Here is an 18370-nt window from a genome sequence, read left to right as displayed (position 1 = left end):
GTCTGTCTGTCTGTCTGTCTGTCTGTCTGTCTGTCTGTCTGTCTGTCTGTTTCTCTTTCAGACTTTCATTTCTTATTTTTTTAGCATAGGTTGCCATGAGCAACACACTACCAGTCTAGGAGAGACAGAGAGACGGACAGAGGACACATGGAAAGTAGGAAAAACTCAGAACAGACACACAGGGTAGAGCAATGCAGGGTAGGCCTCTCTCTCTCTCTCTCTCTCTCTCTCTCTCTCTCTCTCTCTCTCTCTCTCTCTCTCCCACACACACAACACCTCCACAGTCAAATTCCTGAGGGGCAAGGCTGTGTCGGTCTGTGTGTGCGTCTGTGAGTGTCTGTGTGTGTGCAAGCTGAGGAGAAGTGCTCAGTGCAATGAAAATATATTCTACAAGGTAAACTGAGAGTAACATTGAACAGGAGAGAGAGAGAGCATGTGATAGAGAATGGATGGATGGATGGATGGATGGATGGATGGATAAAGAGGGTGTACTGCGTAAAAGGTGTTTACCTGGCATCTGCTTCACTGTAGTACTCTCTGGCCACGATGTCCTCAAACAGCTCTCCACCTGTCACTCTACAACACACAGACACTAGTTAACACACAGACTAGCTAACACACAGACACTAGTTAACACACAGACACTAGTTAACACACAGACACTAGTTAACACACAGACACTAGTTAACACACAGACTAGCTAACACACAGACACTAGTTAACACACAGACACTAGTTAACACTAGACTAGCTAACACACAGACACTAGTTAACACACAGACTCACACAACCACACACACATACAAACACACAAATGCACATACGAACACACATATACACACACACAGCGGAGGGGGATGTCCTTGTTAGGGGAAACCCCGGCTCTGCAGGAATCTCTCTGGCTTGGTTGCCATGGAGACAGGTTCCACTGCAGGGGAGTTTGTGTGTGTGTGTGTGTGCATGTATGTGTGTGTGTGTGTGTGTGCGTATGTGCAAGGCTAAAGATGGAACTGAGCATGTGCAAAGAGGAGGATGGTTATGTAATAGGGAAAAATCTCCTTGGAAACGGGGAGAGGAGAGAAAAAGAGGAGAGGGGGAGGAAGAGGAGAGGGGGCGGATGAGAGGGGGAGGATGAGAGAAGGAGGAAGAGGAGAGGATGAGAGAAGGAGGAAGAGGAGAGGGGGAGGTTGAGAGAAGGAGGAAGAGGAGAGGGGGAGGATGAGAGAAGGAGGAAGAGGAGAGGATGAGAGAAGAAGAAGAAGGAGGAAGAGGAGAGGGGGAGGATGAGAGAAGGAGGAAGAGGAGAGGGGGAAGATGAGAGAAGAAGAAGAAGGAGGAAGAGGAGAGGGGGAGGATGAGAGAAGGAGGAAGAGGAGAGGGGGAGGATGAGAGAAGGAGGAAGAGGAGAGGGGGAAGATGAGAGAAGAGGAAGGAGGAAGAGGAGAGGGGGAGGATGAGAGAAGGAGGAAGAGGAGAGGGGGAGGATGAGAGAAGGAGGAAGAGGAGAGGGGGAGGATGAGAGAAGAGGGCAATAAGAAGCAAGGTGAGAAGAAAAGGCAGGAAAATGGGATGGAAGTAGAAGAGGAAGGTTAGAAGAAGAAGGGAGGGATAAAAGATATCGAGGGAGGAGAGGAGAGAGGGATGAGAGAGGGAGGAGAGCGCTGCCACTCACAAGTCAAACAGAAGGTAGTGGAAGCCCTCCTCTGATATGCTGTCATGGAGACGAACTAGAGAGAGAGAAAGAGAGACAGACAGACAGACATTGATGGGTTGAGAACATCAGCAGAAAACATATTCTCATATTCTTCCTGTGCTGCAGCCCCAGCAGCAGAGTGAGAGAGTTACAGGTACTGACCGATATTGGAGTGTTTGAGCAATCTGCAGATCCTGGCTTCCCTCTCCAGCTTCTGGTGATCTGAGGAGAGAATAAGAAGATATAATCTTGATACAATGATATCATAATATGGTACAATATGATATATCATATCATTACCACAAAGGAGGAAATCAGAGGTTTACTATAAGTGTATTCAACAGGAGGCGAGCAATATTTTAGAATATGAAGTCCCCATCAATATACGCATGTGCACACAGACACACTTGCCCCCACACACAGTGTGTTGTATATACAGTAGATACCCTGAGGGTTTCAACTGCCCCATATTAACTCCCCTTACTATAGCTTCAGATGGAGGGATAAAGGGAGAGGGGGAGGAGGAGAACAGAGGAGGGGAGAGATAAAGAATAGATATGTGGTAGTGGAGAACGGTTCTGAGGGCACATACTTAGTGTGTTATGAATTCTGTAATGAATATATTGTAATGTTTTTGAAATTGTGTAACTGCCATAATTTTTCCGGACCCCAGGAAGCGTAGCTGCTGCCTTGGCAGGAAGTAATGGGGATCCATAATAAACTCCAGGAAGAGTAGCTGCTGCCTTGGCAGGAAGTAATGGGGATCCATAATAATCCCCAGGAAGAGTAGCTGCTGCCTTGGCAGGAAGTAATGGGGATCCATAATAAACTCCAGGAAGAGTAGCTGCTGCCTTGGCAGGAAGTAATGGGGATCCATAATAAACCCCAGGAAGAGTAGCTGCTGCCTTGGCAGGAAGTAATGGGGATCCATAATAAACCCCAGGAAGAGTAGCTGCTGCCTTGGCAGGAACTAATGGGATTCCATAATAAACTCCAGGAAGAGTAGCTGCTGCCTTGGCAGGAAGTCATGGGGATCCATAATAAACCCCAGGAAGAGTAGCTGCTGCCTTGGCAGGAAGTAATGGGGATCCATAATAAACTCCAGGAAGAGTAGCTGCTGCCTTGGCAGGAAGTAATGGGGATCCATAATAAACTCCAGGAAGAGTAGCTGCTGCCTTGGCAGGAAGTAATGGGGATCCATAATAAACCCCAGGAAGAGTAGCTGCTGCCTTGGCAGGAAGTAATGGGGATCCATAATAAACTCCAGGAAGAGTAGCTGCTGCCTTGGCAGGAAGTAATGGGGATCCATAATAAACTCCAGGAAGAGTAACTGCTGCCTTGGCAGGAAGTAATGGGGATCCATAATAAACCCCAGGAAGAGTAGCTGCTGCCTTGGCAGGAAGTAATGGGGATCCATAATAAATACAAATAGAGAGAAAGAGAGATATTGAAGTTGAAATAAAGAGGAATCAATATTGGCGCACACAACCTATTTTATCCCGTAGGAAAGTGTATGTAAATAATCCATACATATCCCAGATGTTAGGTCCTGTCAGAGGTCAGCTCCACCTCCTCCTCTAGACCAGTGGTTCTCACACCAGGGTCCCTGGGATGTGGCTGGCTGTTCCCTGACCATTCCCTCAGATGATCAGCTGGCACCAATTTAGAATGGAAAAGTGCATTCTGGGTTTGAACCCACGCTTCCAGGGGTGTGGTCCAGAAGCCCTACCACTAGACCAGCCCCCAGTACCTTAAACTCATATGAAGTTTATTTTTTTGGTACATGGTGGATGCCAGTGTCATACAAGATCTGCTGTGTCAGGTTACACTGTCAGGAAATCCCACTGCAAACTTAGTAATTGGTACTAAAGCTCTACACAATACAACCCGGCCAGTTCAGCCTAGCCCAGTTATACCAGGAGCCTGCTCAGCCTAGCCCAGTTATACCAGGAGCCTGTTCAGCCTAGCCCAGTTATACCAGGAGCCTGTTCAGCCTAGCCCAGTTATACCAGGAGCCTGTTCAGCCTAGCCCAGTTATACCAGGAGCCTGCTCAGCCTAGCCCAGTTCTACCAGGAAATAAATGTATTGTGTAGAACCAATATGATTGTCTACCATGCAGATTAGGGAACATCAGATGGGCTCTAGTTGTTACATGTCGATCTTCGTCATTATGAAGGTTCTAGTTCCACCTGACTGAACAGGACTGCAGGTAGCCTAGCGGGTACAGCATTTGGACAGTAACTGAAAGGTTGCTAGTTCGAATGCCCTAGCTGAAAAATGTGTTGATGTGCTAAAGGGGCACTGGACAACGGTGACCCCACTATCTCAGGGGGTGTTGGGATATACACATTTCCAATTCACATGTTTTTTAATACACACTTGTACATGTGTGAAATAGGACAAACATAAGCCCCATATTATTATTATTATTAATACACACCTCTCTCTCTCGTCATAAGATATAATCCAAGATGGCATAGCAGTCAGACATCTTTGTCGTGTCCCTTGTATATATCTTTTTACATCTTTTTCTTCGCATATCTTTTTTAAATATTTTCCTAAACCTCAACTTCTAAATACTCTCCTGCAACCCGCCTCACCCAATGTGACGTGGATCTGTTTTTTCTAAAGTATTTCTATTTACTTCGGATCTGGAATCCCTCAACGGAAGCTAGCCAGCTAACTACCTACCAGCTATCAGTCAGCAAACCATTGCTAGCGGTCATCAGCTAACCTTTAGCTCAGAAAGCTCTCGCCAGTTCGAACAACGTAACTCAAACCAGAGCATAACGGAACTATTATTATTTTTTATTTTTTTCCCCCCCATATCCCCAGATTCCTACCACAAACTCTGAACATTTTCATCTGGATCTTCGCAACTAGCTAACTGAAATCCCGGGGGACTACTCCTGGCTAGCATTTCCATCCCGGAGCAAGCACCAATTAGCCTGAAGCTAGCCTGGCCAGGGCTACTGTGCTACCACCGAAGCCCACTCCTGGGCTACAATATCCAGACCCCTTCTACTGCCGGTACGGGGCACGGAACCCCGCCGATCCTCTACGACTGGAATACCGACATAATCTGCCCGAGGATTCCAACAGGCCCCTCAGGCGCGACGTCCGCTGAAGGCCCGGCCTACTAGCTACCTAGAGGTACTTGGAACCCTACTAATTCCACGACTGGTCTATCGACGTCACCGCACGAAGAGGCAAAAACAGACTTACCCCCATCACGACGTCCCCCAAAGGTTAACTGCTAGCTTGCCTGCCCCGGTCTGCTAACTGCTAGCTTACCTGCCCCGGTCTGCTAACTGCTGGCCCCGGTCTGCCAACTGCTTGCTTGCTAACCCGGTCTGCTAACTGCTAGCTTGCCAGCCCCGGTCTGCTAACTGCTAGCTTGTTTAGCTTGTTAGCATCGGCCTGCTAACTGTCTGAATCGCCGTGTCCCCAGTCAGCCCAACCACTCACTGGACCCATATGTTCACTTGGCTACGCATGCCTCTCTCTAATATCAATATGCCTCGTCCATTACTGTCCTGGTTAGTGATTACTGTCTTATTTCACTGTAGAGCCTCTAGCCCTGCTCAATATGCCTTAACCAACCATGTTGTTCCACCTCCTACATATGCGATGACATCACCTGGTTTAAACGTCTCTAGAGACTATATCTCTCTCATCATTACTCAATGCCTAGGTTTACCTCCAATGTACTCACATCCTACCTTACCTTTGTCTGTACACTATGCCTTGAATCTATGCTATCGTGCTCAGAAACCTGCTCCTTTTACTCTCTGTCCGAACGTGCTAGATGGCCAGTTCATATAGCCTTTTGCCGTACCCTTATCCTACTTCTCCTCTGTTCCTCTGGTGATGTGGAGGTTAATCCAGGTCCTGCAGTGCCTAGCTCCACTCCCACTCCCCAGGTGCTCTCATTTGTTGACTTCTGTAACCGTAAAAGCCTTGGTTTCATGCATGTTAACATTAGAAGCCTACTCCCTAAGTTTGTTTTACTCACTGCTTTAGCACACTCTGCCAACCCAGATGTCTTAGCCATGTCTGAATCCTGGTTTAGGAAAACCACCAAAAAAAATTAAATCTCTATCGCTAACTATAACATTTTCTGCCAAGATAGAACTGCCAAAGGGGGTGGTGTTGCAATCTACTGCAAAGATAGCCTGCAGAGTTCTGTATTACTATCCAAGTCTGTACCCAAACAATTCGAGCTTCTACTTCTAAAAATGCACCTTTCCAGAAACAAGTCTCTCACTGTTGCCGCTTGCTATAGACCTCCCTCTGCCCCCAGCTGTGCCCTGGATACCATATGTGAATTGATTGCCCCCCATCTATCTTCTGAGCTCGTGCTACTAGGTGACCTAAACGGGGACATGCTTAACACCCCGGCCATCCTACAATCTAAGCTTGATGCCCTCAATCTCACACAAATTATCAATGAACCTACCAGGTAAAACTCCAAATCTGTAAACACGGGCACCCTCATAGATGTCATCCTAACTAACTCCAAATACACCTCTGCTGTTTTCAATCAAGATCTCAGCAATCACTGCCTCATTGCCTGCATCCGTAATGGGTCTGCGATCAAACGACCACCCCTCATCACTGTCAAACGCTCCCTAAAACACTTCTGCGAGCAGGCCTTTCTAATCGACCTGGCCGGGGTATCCTGGAATGACATTGACCTCATCCCGTCAGTAGATGGTGCCTGGCTATTCTTTAAAAGTGCCTTCCTCAACATCTTAAATAAGCATGCCCCACTCAAAAAATGTTGAACTAGGAATAGATATAGTCCTTGGTTCACTCCAGACCTGTCTGCCCTTGACCAGCACAAAAACATCCTGTGGTGTACTGCATTAGCATCGAATAGTCCCCGTGATATGCAACTTTTCAGGGAAGTTAGGAACAAATATACACAGGCAGTTAGAAAAGCTAAGGCTAGCTTTTTCAAACAGAAATTTGCATCCTGTAGTACTAACTCAAAAAAGTTCTGGGACACTGTAAAGTCCATGGAGAATAAGAGCACCTCCTCCCAGCTGCCCACTGCTCTGAGGCTAGGAAACACTGTTACCACCGATAAATCCACTATAATTGAGAATTTCAATAAGCATTTTTCTACGGCTGGCCATGCTTTCCACCTGGCTACCCCTACCCCGGTCAACTGCCCGGTACCCTCCACAGCAACCCGCCAATGCCCCCACCATTTCTCCTTCACCCAAATCCAGATAGCTGATGTTCTGAAAGAGCTGCAAAATCTGGACCCATAGAAATCAGCCGGGCTAGACAATCTGGACACTCTCTTTCTAAAACTATCTGCCGAAATTGTTGCAACCCCTATTACTAGCCTGTTCAACCTCTCTTTCGTATCGTCTGAGATTCCCAAAGATTGGAAAGCTGCCGCGGTTATCCCCCTCTTCAAAGGGGTGACACTCTAGACCCAAACTGCTACAGACCTATATCTATCCTACCCTGTCTTTCTAATGTCTTCGACAGCCAAGTTAACAAACAGATTACCAACCATTTCGAATCCCACCGTACCTTCTCTGCTATGCAATCTGGTTTCAGAGCTGGTCATGGGTGCACCTCAGCCACGCTCAAGGTCCTAAACGACGTCATAACCGCGATCGATAAGAGACATTACAGTGCAGCCCTATTCATCAACCTGGCCAAGGCTTTCAACTCTGTCAATCCCCACATCCTTACTGGCAGACTCGACAGCCTTGGTTTCTCAAATGATTGCCTCGCCTGGTTTACCAACTACTTCTCTGATAGAGTTCAGTGTGTCAAATCGGAGGGCCTGTTGTCCGGACCTCTGGCAGTCTCTATGGGTGCGCCACAGGGTTCAATTCTCGGGCCGACTCTCTTCTCTGTATACATCAATGATGTTGCTCTTGCTGCTGGTGATTCTCTGATCCACCTCTACGCAGACGACACCATTCTGTATACTTCTGGCCCCTCTTTGGACACTGTGTTAACTAACTTCCAGACGAGCTTCAATGCCAACCAACTGCTCTTAAACGCAAGAAAAACTAAATGCATGCTATTCAATCCATCACTGCCTGCACCTGCTCGCCCGTCCAGCATCACTACTCTGGACAGCTCTGACTTAGAATACGTGGACAACTACAAATACCTGGGTGTCTGGTTAGACTGTAAACTCTCCTTCCACACTCACATTAAGCATCTCCAATCCAAAATCTAATCTAGAATCGGCTTCCTATATCGCAACAAAGCATCCTTCACTCATGCTGCCAAACATACACTCGTAAAACTGACCATCTTACCGATCCTCGACTTCGGTAATGTCATCTATAAAATAGCCTCAAACACTCAACAACCTGGATGCAGTCTATCACAGTGCCATCCGTTTTGTCACCAAAGCCCCATATACTACCCACCACTGCGACCTGTACGCTCTCGTTGGTTGGCCCACGTTTCCTACTCATCGCCAAACCCACTGGCTACAGGTTATCTACAAGTCTCTGCTAGGTAAAGCCCCGCCTTATCTCAGCTCACTGGTCACCATAGCAGCACCCACTCGTAGCACGCGCTCCAGCAGGTATATCTCTCTGGTCACCCCCAAAGCCAATTACTCCTTTGGTGGTCTTTCCTTCCAGTTCTCTGCTGCCAATGACTGGAACAAACTGCAAAAATCTCTGAAGCTGGAGACTCATATCTCCCTCACTAGCTTTAAGCACCAGCTGTCAGAGCAGCTCACAGATCACTGCACCTGTACATAGCCCATCTGTAAACAGCCCATCTATCTACCTATCTCATCCCCATAGTGTATTTATTTATTTATCTTGCTCCTTTGCACCCCAGTATCTCTACTTGCACATTCATCTTCTGCACATCTACCATTCCAGTGTTTAATTGGTATATTGTAATTACTTCGCCACCATGGCCTATTTATTGCCTTAATTTACCTCATTTGCACTCACTGTATATAGACTTTTTGTTTTCTTTTGTTCTACTGTATTATTGACCGTATGTTTTGTTTATTCCATGTGTAACTCTGTGTTATTGTATGTGTCGAATTGCTATGCTTTATCTTGGCCAGGTTGCAGTTGCAAATGAAAACTTGTTCTCAACTAGCCCACCTGGTTAAATAAAGGTGAAATATATATATATATTTTTTAAAGATATCTCCTATTGGCTAGAAACAGCTGACAATCATGTGCACCTTACTAGCCTCATGTGAGGTGTGTGTGTTCTCAGTATGAGAGGGGATGGCCTAGCCAAGCTTCAGAGGTTGTCGTGCCATATCTGTTGGCAGTAGAAACGGTTCTACTCTCTCTCCCTCTCTCTCTCCCTCTCTCTCTCCCTCTCTCTCGCTCTCTCTCTCCCCTTTCTCTCTGCTCTCTCTCTCTCCGTCTCTCTCTCTATCAAGAGGAGCATAAATTACTGTCTCACTCTGTAGAATCAAGCGGCATCTCAAATATGTTAATGTGAGATTGCAGATCGAGGACACCAGAAGCACACACACACACACATATATATAGACACATGCATACACGCACACACACAATCACGCACACACACACATTTAGAGGCAGTGTGAGGAAAAGGATCAATCAGCCAAATGCATCTGCTTTCTCTTGTTAGCTTGAGCTACTGATGAGCAGACTACTCATTCTCTATATCTATATCTATCATTCTCTATCTCTATATCTATCATTCTCTCTCCATCCCTTCCTCTCTCTCTCTAGCTCTCTCTCTCTCTCATTCTCTGTCTCTCTCTCTATATCATTCTCTCTCCATACCTCACTCTCTCATTCTCTCTCTCATACTCTCTGCAACACACACATACATATATATATATATATATATATATATATATATATATATATATATATATATATATATACAGTGGGGGAAAAAAGTATTTGATCCCCTGCTGATTTTGTACGTTTGTCCACTGATAAAGAAAGGATCAGTCTATAATTTTAATGGTAGGTTTATTTGAACAGTGAGAGACAGAATAACAACAAAAATATCCAGAAAACGCATGTCAAAAATGTTATAAATTGATTTGCATTTTAATGAGGGAAATAAGTATTTGACCCCCTCTCAATCAGAAAGATTTCTGGCTCCCAGGTGTCTTTTATACAGGTAACAAGCTGAGATTAGGAGCACAGTCTTAAAGGGAGTGCTCCTAACCGCAGCTTGATACCTGTATAAAAGACACCTGTACACAGAAGCAATCAATCAATCAGATTCCAAACTCTCCACCATGGCCAAGACCACAGAGCACTCCAAGGATGTCAGGGACAAGATTGTAGACCTACACAAGGCTGGAATGGGCTACAAGACCATCGCCAAGCAGTTTGGTGAGACGGTGACAACAGTTGGTGCGATTATTCGCAAATGGAAGAAACACTAAAGAACTGTCAATCTCCCTCGGCCTGGGGCTCCATGCAAGATCGCACCTCGTGGGGTTGCAATGATCATGAGAACGGTGAGGAATCAGCCCAGAACTGCACGGGAGGATCTTGTCAATGATCTCAAGGCAGCTGGGACCATTGTCACCAAGAAAACAATTGCTAACACACTACGCCGTGAAGGACTGAAATCCTGCAGCGCCCGCAAGGTCCCCCTGCTCAAGAATACATATACATGCCCGTCAGAAGTTTGCCAATGAACATCTGAATGATTCAGAGGACAACTGGTGAAACTGTTGTGGTCAGATGAGACCAAAATGGAGCTCTTTGGCATCAACTCAACTCACCGTGTTTGGAGGAGGAGGAATGCTGCCTATGACCCCAAGAACCCCATCTCCACCGTCAAACATGGAGGTGGAAACATTATGCTTTGGGGGTGTTTCTCTGCTAAGGGGACAGGACAACTTCACCGCATCATTTGACGGGGCCATGTACTGTCAAATCTTGGGTGAGAACCTCCTTCCCTCAGCCAGGGCATTGCAAATGGGTCGTGGATGGGTATTCCAGCATGACAATGACCCAAAACAAAGCAATGCAATATTAGGAAGGTGTTCTTAATGTTTTTAAAACATATATATACTCACACATATACGTATATGTATATACAGTACCAGTCAAAAGTTTGGACACACCTACTCATTCAAGTGTTTTTCTTTATTTTTACTATTTTCTACATTGTAAAATAATAGTGAAGAAAACAAAACTATGAAATAACACATATTGAATAATGTAGTAACCAAATAAGTGTCAAACAAATCCAAAAATATTTGAGATTTGAGATTCTTAAAAGTAGCCACCCTTTGCCTTGATGACAGATTTGCACACTCTTCGCATTCTCTCAACCAGCTTCACATGTAATGCTTTTCCAACAGTCCTGAAGGAGTTCCCACATATGCTGAGCACTTTTTGGCTGCTATTCCTTCACTCTGCAGTCCAACTCATCCCAAACCATCTCAATTGGGTTGAGGTCAGGTGATTGTGGAGGCCAGGTCATCTGATGCAGCACTCCATCACTCTGCTTCTTGGTCAAATAGCCATTACACAGCCTGGAGGTCTGTTGGGTCATTGTGCTGTTGAAAAACAAATGATAGTCCCACTCTGCACAAACCAGATGGGATGGTGTATTGCTGCAGAATGCTATGGTAGCCATGCTGGTTAAATGTGCCTTGAATTCTAAATAGATCACAGACAGTGTTACCAGCAAAGCACCCCCACACCATCACACCTCCTCCTCCATGCTTCACGGTGGGAACCCCACATGCAGAGATCATCTGTTCATCTACTCTGCATCTCAGAAAGACATGGTGGTTGGAACCAAAAATCTCAAATTTGGACTCATCAGACAAAAGGACAGATTTTCACCGGTCTAGTGTTAATTTCTCGTGTTTCTTGGCCAAGCAAGTCTCTTCTTATTATTGGTGTCCTTTAGTAGTGTTTTCTTTGCAGCAATTCGACCATGAAGGCCTGATTCACGCAGTCTCCTCTGAACAGTTGATGTTGAGATGTGTCTGTTACTTGAACTCTGTGAAGCATTTATTTGGGCTGCAATTTCTGAGGCTGGTAACTCTAACTTATCCTCCACAGCAGAGGTAACTCTGGGTCTTCTTTTCCTGTGGCGATCTTCATGAGAGCCAGTTTCATCATAGTGCTTGATGGTTTTTGCGACTGCACTTGAAGAAACTTTCAAAGTTCTTGATATTTTCCGAATTGACTGACCTAATATGGACTTGGTCTTTTACCAAATAGGGCTATCTTCTGTATACCACCCCTACCTTGTCACAACACAACTGATAGTCTCAAACGCATTAAGAAGGAAATATATTCACAACTGTTAATTGAAATGCCTTTCAGGTTGAATATCTCATGAAGCTGGTTGAGAGAATGCGAAGAGTAAGCTGTCATCAAGGCAAAGGGTGGCTACTTTGAAGAATCTCAAATATAAAATATATTTTGATTTGTTTCATACTTTTTTGGTTACTACATGATTCCATATGTGTTATTTCATAGTTTTGTCTTAACTATTGTTTTACAATGTAGAAAATAGTAAAAATTAAAATAAATAAAAACTTGAATGAGTAGGTGTGTCCAGACTTTTGACTAGTACTGTATATACAGTTGAAGTTGGAAGTTTACATACACCTTAGCCAAATACATTTAAACTCAGTTTTTCACAATTCCTGACATTTAATCCTAGTAAAAATTCCCTGTCTTAGGTCAGTTAGGATCACCATTTTATTTTAAAGAACGTGAAATGTCATAATAATAGTAGAGAAAAGTATTTATTTCAGATTTAATTTCTTTCATCACATTTCCAGTGGGTCAGAAGTTTACATACACTCAATTAGTATTTGGTAGCATTGCTTTTAAATTGTTTAACTTGGGTGAAACGTTTCGGGTAGCCTTCCACAAGCTTCCTACAATAAGTTGGGTGAATTTTGGCCCATTGCTCCTGACAGAGCTGGTGTAACTGAGTCAGGTTTGTAGGCCTCTTTGCTCGCATGCGCTTTTTCAGTTCTGCCCACACATTTTTTATAGGATTGAAGTCAGGGCTTTGTGATGGCCACTCCAATACCTTGACTTTGTTGCCCTTAAGCCATTTTGCCACAACTTTGTATGTATGCTTGGGGTCATTGTCCATTTGGAAGACCCATTTGCGACCAAGCTTTAACTTCCTGACTGATGTCTTGAGATGTTGCTTCAATAAATCCACATAATTTTCCTTCCTCGTGGTGCCATCTATTTTGTGAAGTGCACCAGTCCCTCCTGCAGCAAAGCACCCCCACAACATGATGCTGCCCCCCCCATGCTTCACAGTTGGGATGGTGTTCTTCGGCTTGCAAGCCTCCCCCTTTTTCCTCCAAACATAACGATGGTCATTATGGCCAACGGTTCTATTTTTGTTTCATCAGACCAGAGGACATTTCTCCAAAAAGTACAATCTTTGTCCCCATGTGTGATCTTTGTCCCCAAACCGCAGTCTGGCTTTTTTATGGCGGTTTTGGAGCAGTGACTTCTTCCTTGCTTGCTGAGCGGCCTTTCAGGTTATGTCGATATTTACATTTTAGTCATTTAGCAGACGCTCTTATCCAGAGCGACTCACAGTAGTGAATGCATACATTTCATACATTTTCTTTCCCATACTGGTCCCCTGTGGGAATCGAACCCACAACCCTGGCGTTGCAAATATATATATATATTTATTAGGACTCGTTTTACTGTGGATATAGATACTTTTGTACCTGTGTCGTTTGTACCTTTTGTACCTGTGTCGTGTACCTGTGTCCGGCTTTGCCGGATTAAGTGATATGACATGCTATTCTATAAAATCCTTTCTCTGTAATTCATATTACCTGATTGAGCTAATCATGTAAATGTAATTAACTAGAAAGTCGGGGCACCACGAAAGAGTTTTTATAGAGCTGTTATCTTCCGAATAAACTCTGAAAGACCTAGTAATATTTTACATCAATAGCAGTCAACATTAATCGTCACCTTATTTCAGTCTCATCTGAAAGTTGTAAATTCTTGGTTATCGTCACGAACCCTGGCTAACAAGTTGAATCAGCAATACAAAATTGGGTTTAATTATTTATTTCCTAAATACCTAACTAATCACACAGAATTACATATACACAGAATGCAAATTATGTCATACAGAAAACGTCCCTGGTGGACGGAACCTGTATGATGGCTTGTTACACAAAGAGAGGGGGTTGGGCTTGAATGAAAGAGCGGGAAGACTGAGGAACAAAGGGAGAAGCTGTTCTATCGTAAATACAGTATCTTATGCATTCTAAATTACCACCCATTTGGAAAAGGAAAATGCAATAAATATTTACTCTGAGCTGCGCTTTGGTAGGTTGGTCGTAGATGCTGGCCGTGTTGGCCAACAGAGATCTTCCTGTCCTCGGAAGAATGTCTCTGGTGGTAAATTGGGTACGTCGTAGTATCGTCGTTGTGTGTTAGACTGGATACGTCGTCCGTCCTTTCCTAGCCCACGTTTACAGCGGCTGTTGCTAACTCAACGGCTAGGATGTCTCACTTCTTTAGTGAATAAGAGTTTGAAGTTCATACCATTCACAACCAAAGCTCACGCTGAGGTTGGCTTAGTTCTGTAGTTGACATGTTAGTCCTTTTTAACGTATGGACCATCGTCCTATCGTCCTCGGAACAGGAGGTTACATTTTCGTCAAGGGCTTATATAGTGGAGGGAGAGAAGGGTGTGTTTCATAGTTTATAACCCATGTCTCTTCACTGGGGCGGCCACTGATTGAGCAGGGCTCTAACCTTATGAAAACCCAATTCTCTCATTTGGAAGCTAAAATTACATTTAATCTTATCACAAATAGTTTAATATTCAAACATTTAATTTGCACAACAATTCCATGTGAATCTGATAACTAGAATGTGTAGACTTTCCCAGATACAGTTTATTACCGAAATATGGTTCCTTTCCCCCCACTTGTTTGATTTTCCCAGACTCTCTATGTTTAACAAAGGCTATTCAAGAGTCCTTCAGTAGAGTCAGAGAGAGAGGGAAGGGAGAAAAGTATTTATGGGGGGGGGTCATAAACCTTACCCACAGGCCAACGTCATGACACCTGTTTCCTCCAGCGTCTTCACAAGGTCCTTTGCTGTTGTTCTGGGATTGATTTGCACTTTTCACACAAAGTGCATTCATCTCTATGAGACAGAACACGTCTCCTTCCTGAGTGGTATGACGGCTGTGTGGTCCCATGGTTTTTATACTTGCGTATTATTGTTTGTACAGAGGAACGTGGTACCTTCAGGCGTTTGGAAATTGCTCCCAAGGATGAACCAGACTTGTAAAGGTCTCCAATCTTTTTTCTGAGGTCTTGACTGATTTCTTTTGATTTTCCGATGACGTCAAGCAAAGAGGCACTGAGTTTGAAGGTAGACCTTGAAATACATCCACAGGTATTGATTACATCAGGAATTGATTACATCAGACACTGATCGGCACTGAAGGCCAATATCAAACATTGCCAGAGATAGCCCTCTTTATTGGGTCATTTTATCACTGGGATTGTTCCATGACTCAAATTATGTCAATTAGCCTATCAGAAGCTTCTAAAGCCATGACATCATTTTCTGGAATTTTCCAAGCTGTTTAAAAGCACAGTCAACTTAGTGTAACAAGCGTCGTTGTAGGTAGACCAAAATGCAGCGGGTATATTTATCATCTTCTTTTATTGAAGGAAAAAACAAAACACTTACACAAAACAAACGACAAAAACTGTCCCGTAAGGTGCACAGACTAAACAGGAAACAGACTAAACAGGAAACAACCACCCACAAACACAAGTGAAAACACACACAACTAAATATGGCCTCCAATCAGAGATAACAACAAACAGCTGCCTCTGATTGGAGGTCATTGACAAAACTAACCTAGACATAGAAAAACTAGAAAAACCACATAGAAATAGAAAACATAGAACATAAATCAAAAACCCCGAAACACACTAAACAAACACCCCCTGCCACGCCCTGACCAAAGTACAATAACAAACAACCCCTTTTACTGGTCAGGACATGACAGTACCCCCCCCCCCCCCCCCCCCCCCCCCCCAAAGGTGCAGACCCCGGATGCACCGAAACACAAACAAACCCACAAAAATAACCCCAAACTTAAAGGAAGGGAAGGGAGGGTGGCCACCATCACCGACGGCTCCCGTGCTACACCCCCCCCCCCCCTCCCTAATCCTCCAACTACGGAGGTGGCTCATGCTCCGGCCTTAGTCCCCATTCTAATCTGCCCACCCCCGCTGAAGGCTCAGGGCTGTAGACCACTGCTGAAGGCTCTGAGCTGAGGTGCGTCGCTGGAGACCTCGGGCTGATGTGCGTCGCTGGAGACCTCGGGCTGAGGTGCGTCTCTGGAGACCTCGGGCTGAGGTGCGTCTCTGGAGACCTCGGGCTGAGGTGCGTCTCTGGAGACCTCGGGCTGAGGTGCGTCTCTGGAGACCTCGGGCTGAGGTGCGTCTCTGGAGACTCAGGGCTGAGGACCTTCTCTGGAGACTCAGGGCTGAGGAACGTCTCTGGAGACTCAGGGCTGAGGAACGTCTCTGGAGACTCAGGGCTGAGGAACGTCTCTGGAGACTCAGGGCTGAGGAACGTCTCTGGAGACTCAGGGCTGAGGAACGTCTCTGGAGACTCAGGGCTGAGGAACGTCTCTGGAGACTCAGGGCTGAGGAACGTCTCTGGAGACTCAGGGCTGAGGAACGTCTCTGGAGACTCAGGGCTGAGGAACGTTTCTGGAGACTCAGGCCTGAGGAGCGTCTCTGGAGACTCAGGCCTGAGGAGCGTCTCTGGAGACTCAGGGCTGAGGAGCGTCTCTGGAGACTCAGGGCTGAGGAGCGTCTCTGGAGACTCAGGGCTGAGGAGCGTCTCTGGAGATCTCGGGCTGAGGTGCGTCTCTGGAGACCTCGGGCTGAGGTGCGTCTCTGGAGACCTCGGGCTGATGTGCGTCTCTGGAGACCTCGGGCTGAGGTGCGTCTCTGGAGACCTCGGGCTGAGGTGCGTCTCTGGAGACCTCGGGCTGAGGTGGGTCTCTGGAGACCTCGGGCTGAGGTGCGTCTCTGGAGACCTCGGGCTGAGGTGCGTCTCTGGAGACTCAGGGCTGAGGAACGTCTCTGGAGACTCAGGGCTGAGGAACGTCTCTGGAGACTCAGGGCTGAGGAACGTCTCTGGAGACTCAGGGCTGAGGAACGTCTCTGGAGACTCAGGGCTGAGGAACGTCTCTGGAGACTCAGGGCTGAGGAACGTCTCTGGAGACTCAGGGCTGAGGAACGTTTCTGGAGACTCAGGGCTGAGGAGCGTCTCTGGAGACTCAGGCCTGAGGAGCGTCTCTGGAGACTCAGGGCTGAGGAGCGTCTCTGGAGACTCAGGGCTGAGGAGCGTCTCTGGAGACTCAGGGCTGAGGAGCGTCTCTGGAGACTCAGGGCTGAGGAGCGTCTCTGGAGACTCAGGGCGGAGGACTGAGGCTCCGGACTGTGGGCCGACCCTGCAGGCTCCGGACTGTGGGCCGACTCTGCAGGCTCCGGACTGTGGGCCGACTCTGCAGGCTCCGGACTGTGGGCCGACTCTGCAGGCTCCGGACTGTGGGCCGACTCTGCAGGCTCCGGACTGTGGGCCGACTCTGCAGGCTCCGGACTGTGGGCCGACTCTGCAGGCTCCGGACTGTGGGCCGACTCTGCAGGCTCCGGACTGTGGGCCGACTCTGCAGGCTCCGGACTGTGGGCCGACTCTGCAGGCTCCGGACTGTGGGCCGACTCTGCAGGCTCCGGACTGTGGGCCGACTCTGCAGGCTCCGGACTGTGGGCCGACTCTGCAGGCTCCGGACTGTGGGCCGACTCTGCAGGCCCCGGACTGTGGGCCGACTCTGCAGGCCCCGGACTGTGGGCCGACTCTGCAGGCCCCGGACTGTGGGCCGACTCTGCAGGCCCCGGACTGTGGGCCGACTCTGCAGGCCCCGGACTGTGGGCCGACTCTGCAGGCCCCGGACTGTGGGCCGACTCTGCAGGCCCCGGACTGTGGGCCGACTCTGCAGGCCCCGGACTGTGGGCCGACTCTGCAGGCCCCGGACTGTGGGCCGACTCAGCAGTCTCAGCAGGCCCCGGACTGTGGGCCGTCTCCGCAGGCTCCGGACTGTGGGCCCTCTCCGCAGGCTCCGGACTGTGAGCCGTCTCCGCAGGCTCCGGACTGTGGGCCGTCTCTGTCGGATCCAGACTGTGGGCCATCTCTGCCGGTTCCGGACTGTGGGCCGTCTCTGTCGGTTCCGGACTGTAGGACGTCGCCGGAAGCACTGGACGGGCACTGTCGCCGGAAGTTCTGGACGGGGCACTGTCGCCGGAAGCTCTGGACGGGGCACTGTCGCCGGAAGCTCTGGACGGGGCACTGTCGCCGGAAGCTCTGGACGGGGAACTGTCGCCGGAAGCTCTGGACGGGGAACTGTCGCCGGAAGCTCTGGACGGGGCACTGTCGTCGGAAGTTCTGGACGGGGCACTGTCGCCGGAAGCTCTGGACGGGGACTGCGCACTGTAGGCCTGATGCGTGGGGCTGACTTTGGAGGCGCCAAACTATGGACACGCACCTCAGGGCTAGTGCGAGGAGCAGGAACAGGACGTACTGGACTGGGCAGGCTCACTAAAGGCCTGATGCGTGGGACTGGCTTTGGAGGCGCCAGACTCTTGACATGCACCT

General features: G+C 47.4%; 1 protein-coding gene across 6 annotated transcripts in view; it reads right to left on the bottom strand.

Annotated features, from left to right (window-relative positions):
- The window catches only part of camk2b2 (calcium/calmodulin-dependent protein kinase (CaM kinase) II beta 2), a 77982-nt gene that overhangs the window by 55088 nt on the left and 4524 nt on the right, over positions 1 to 18370 (bottom strand). For all 6 annotated transcript variants that reach the window (XM_082956045.1, XM_082956044.1, XM_082956037.1 and 3 more), the window contains exons 3-5: positions 1856 to 1915; positions 1673 to 1727; positions 511 to 576 (exon numbers count right to left, since the gene is read on the bottom strand). In XM_082956045.1, the coding sequence (XP_082812171.1) occupies positions 511 to 576; positions 1673 to 1727; positions 1856 to 1915 (181 nt within the window). The remainder of the gene's footprint in view (positions 1 to 510; positions 577 to 1672; positions 1728 to 1855; positions 1916 to 18370) is intronic.

Source organism: Salmo salar, chromosome 01, assembly GCF_965601325.2.
Source record: "Salmo salar chromosome 01, fSalSal1, whole genome shotgun sequence".
In the NCBI taxonomy this organism is placed as follows: domain Eukaryota; kingdom Metazoa; phylum Chordata; class Actinopteri; order Salmoniformes; family Salmonidae; genus Salmo; species Salmo salar.
Note: the sequence above shows the minus strand (reverse complement) of the source record. Positions and strands in the feature narration are given on the sequence as shown.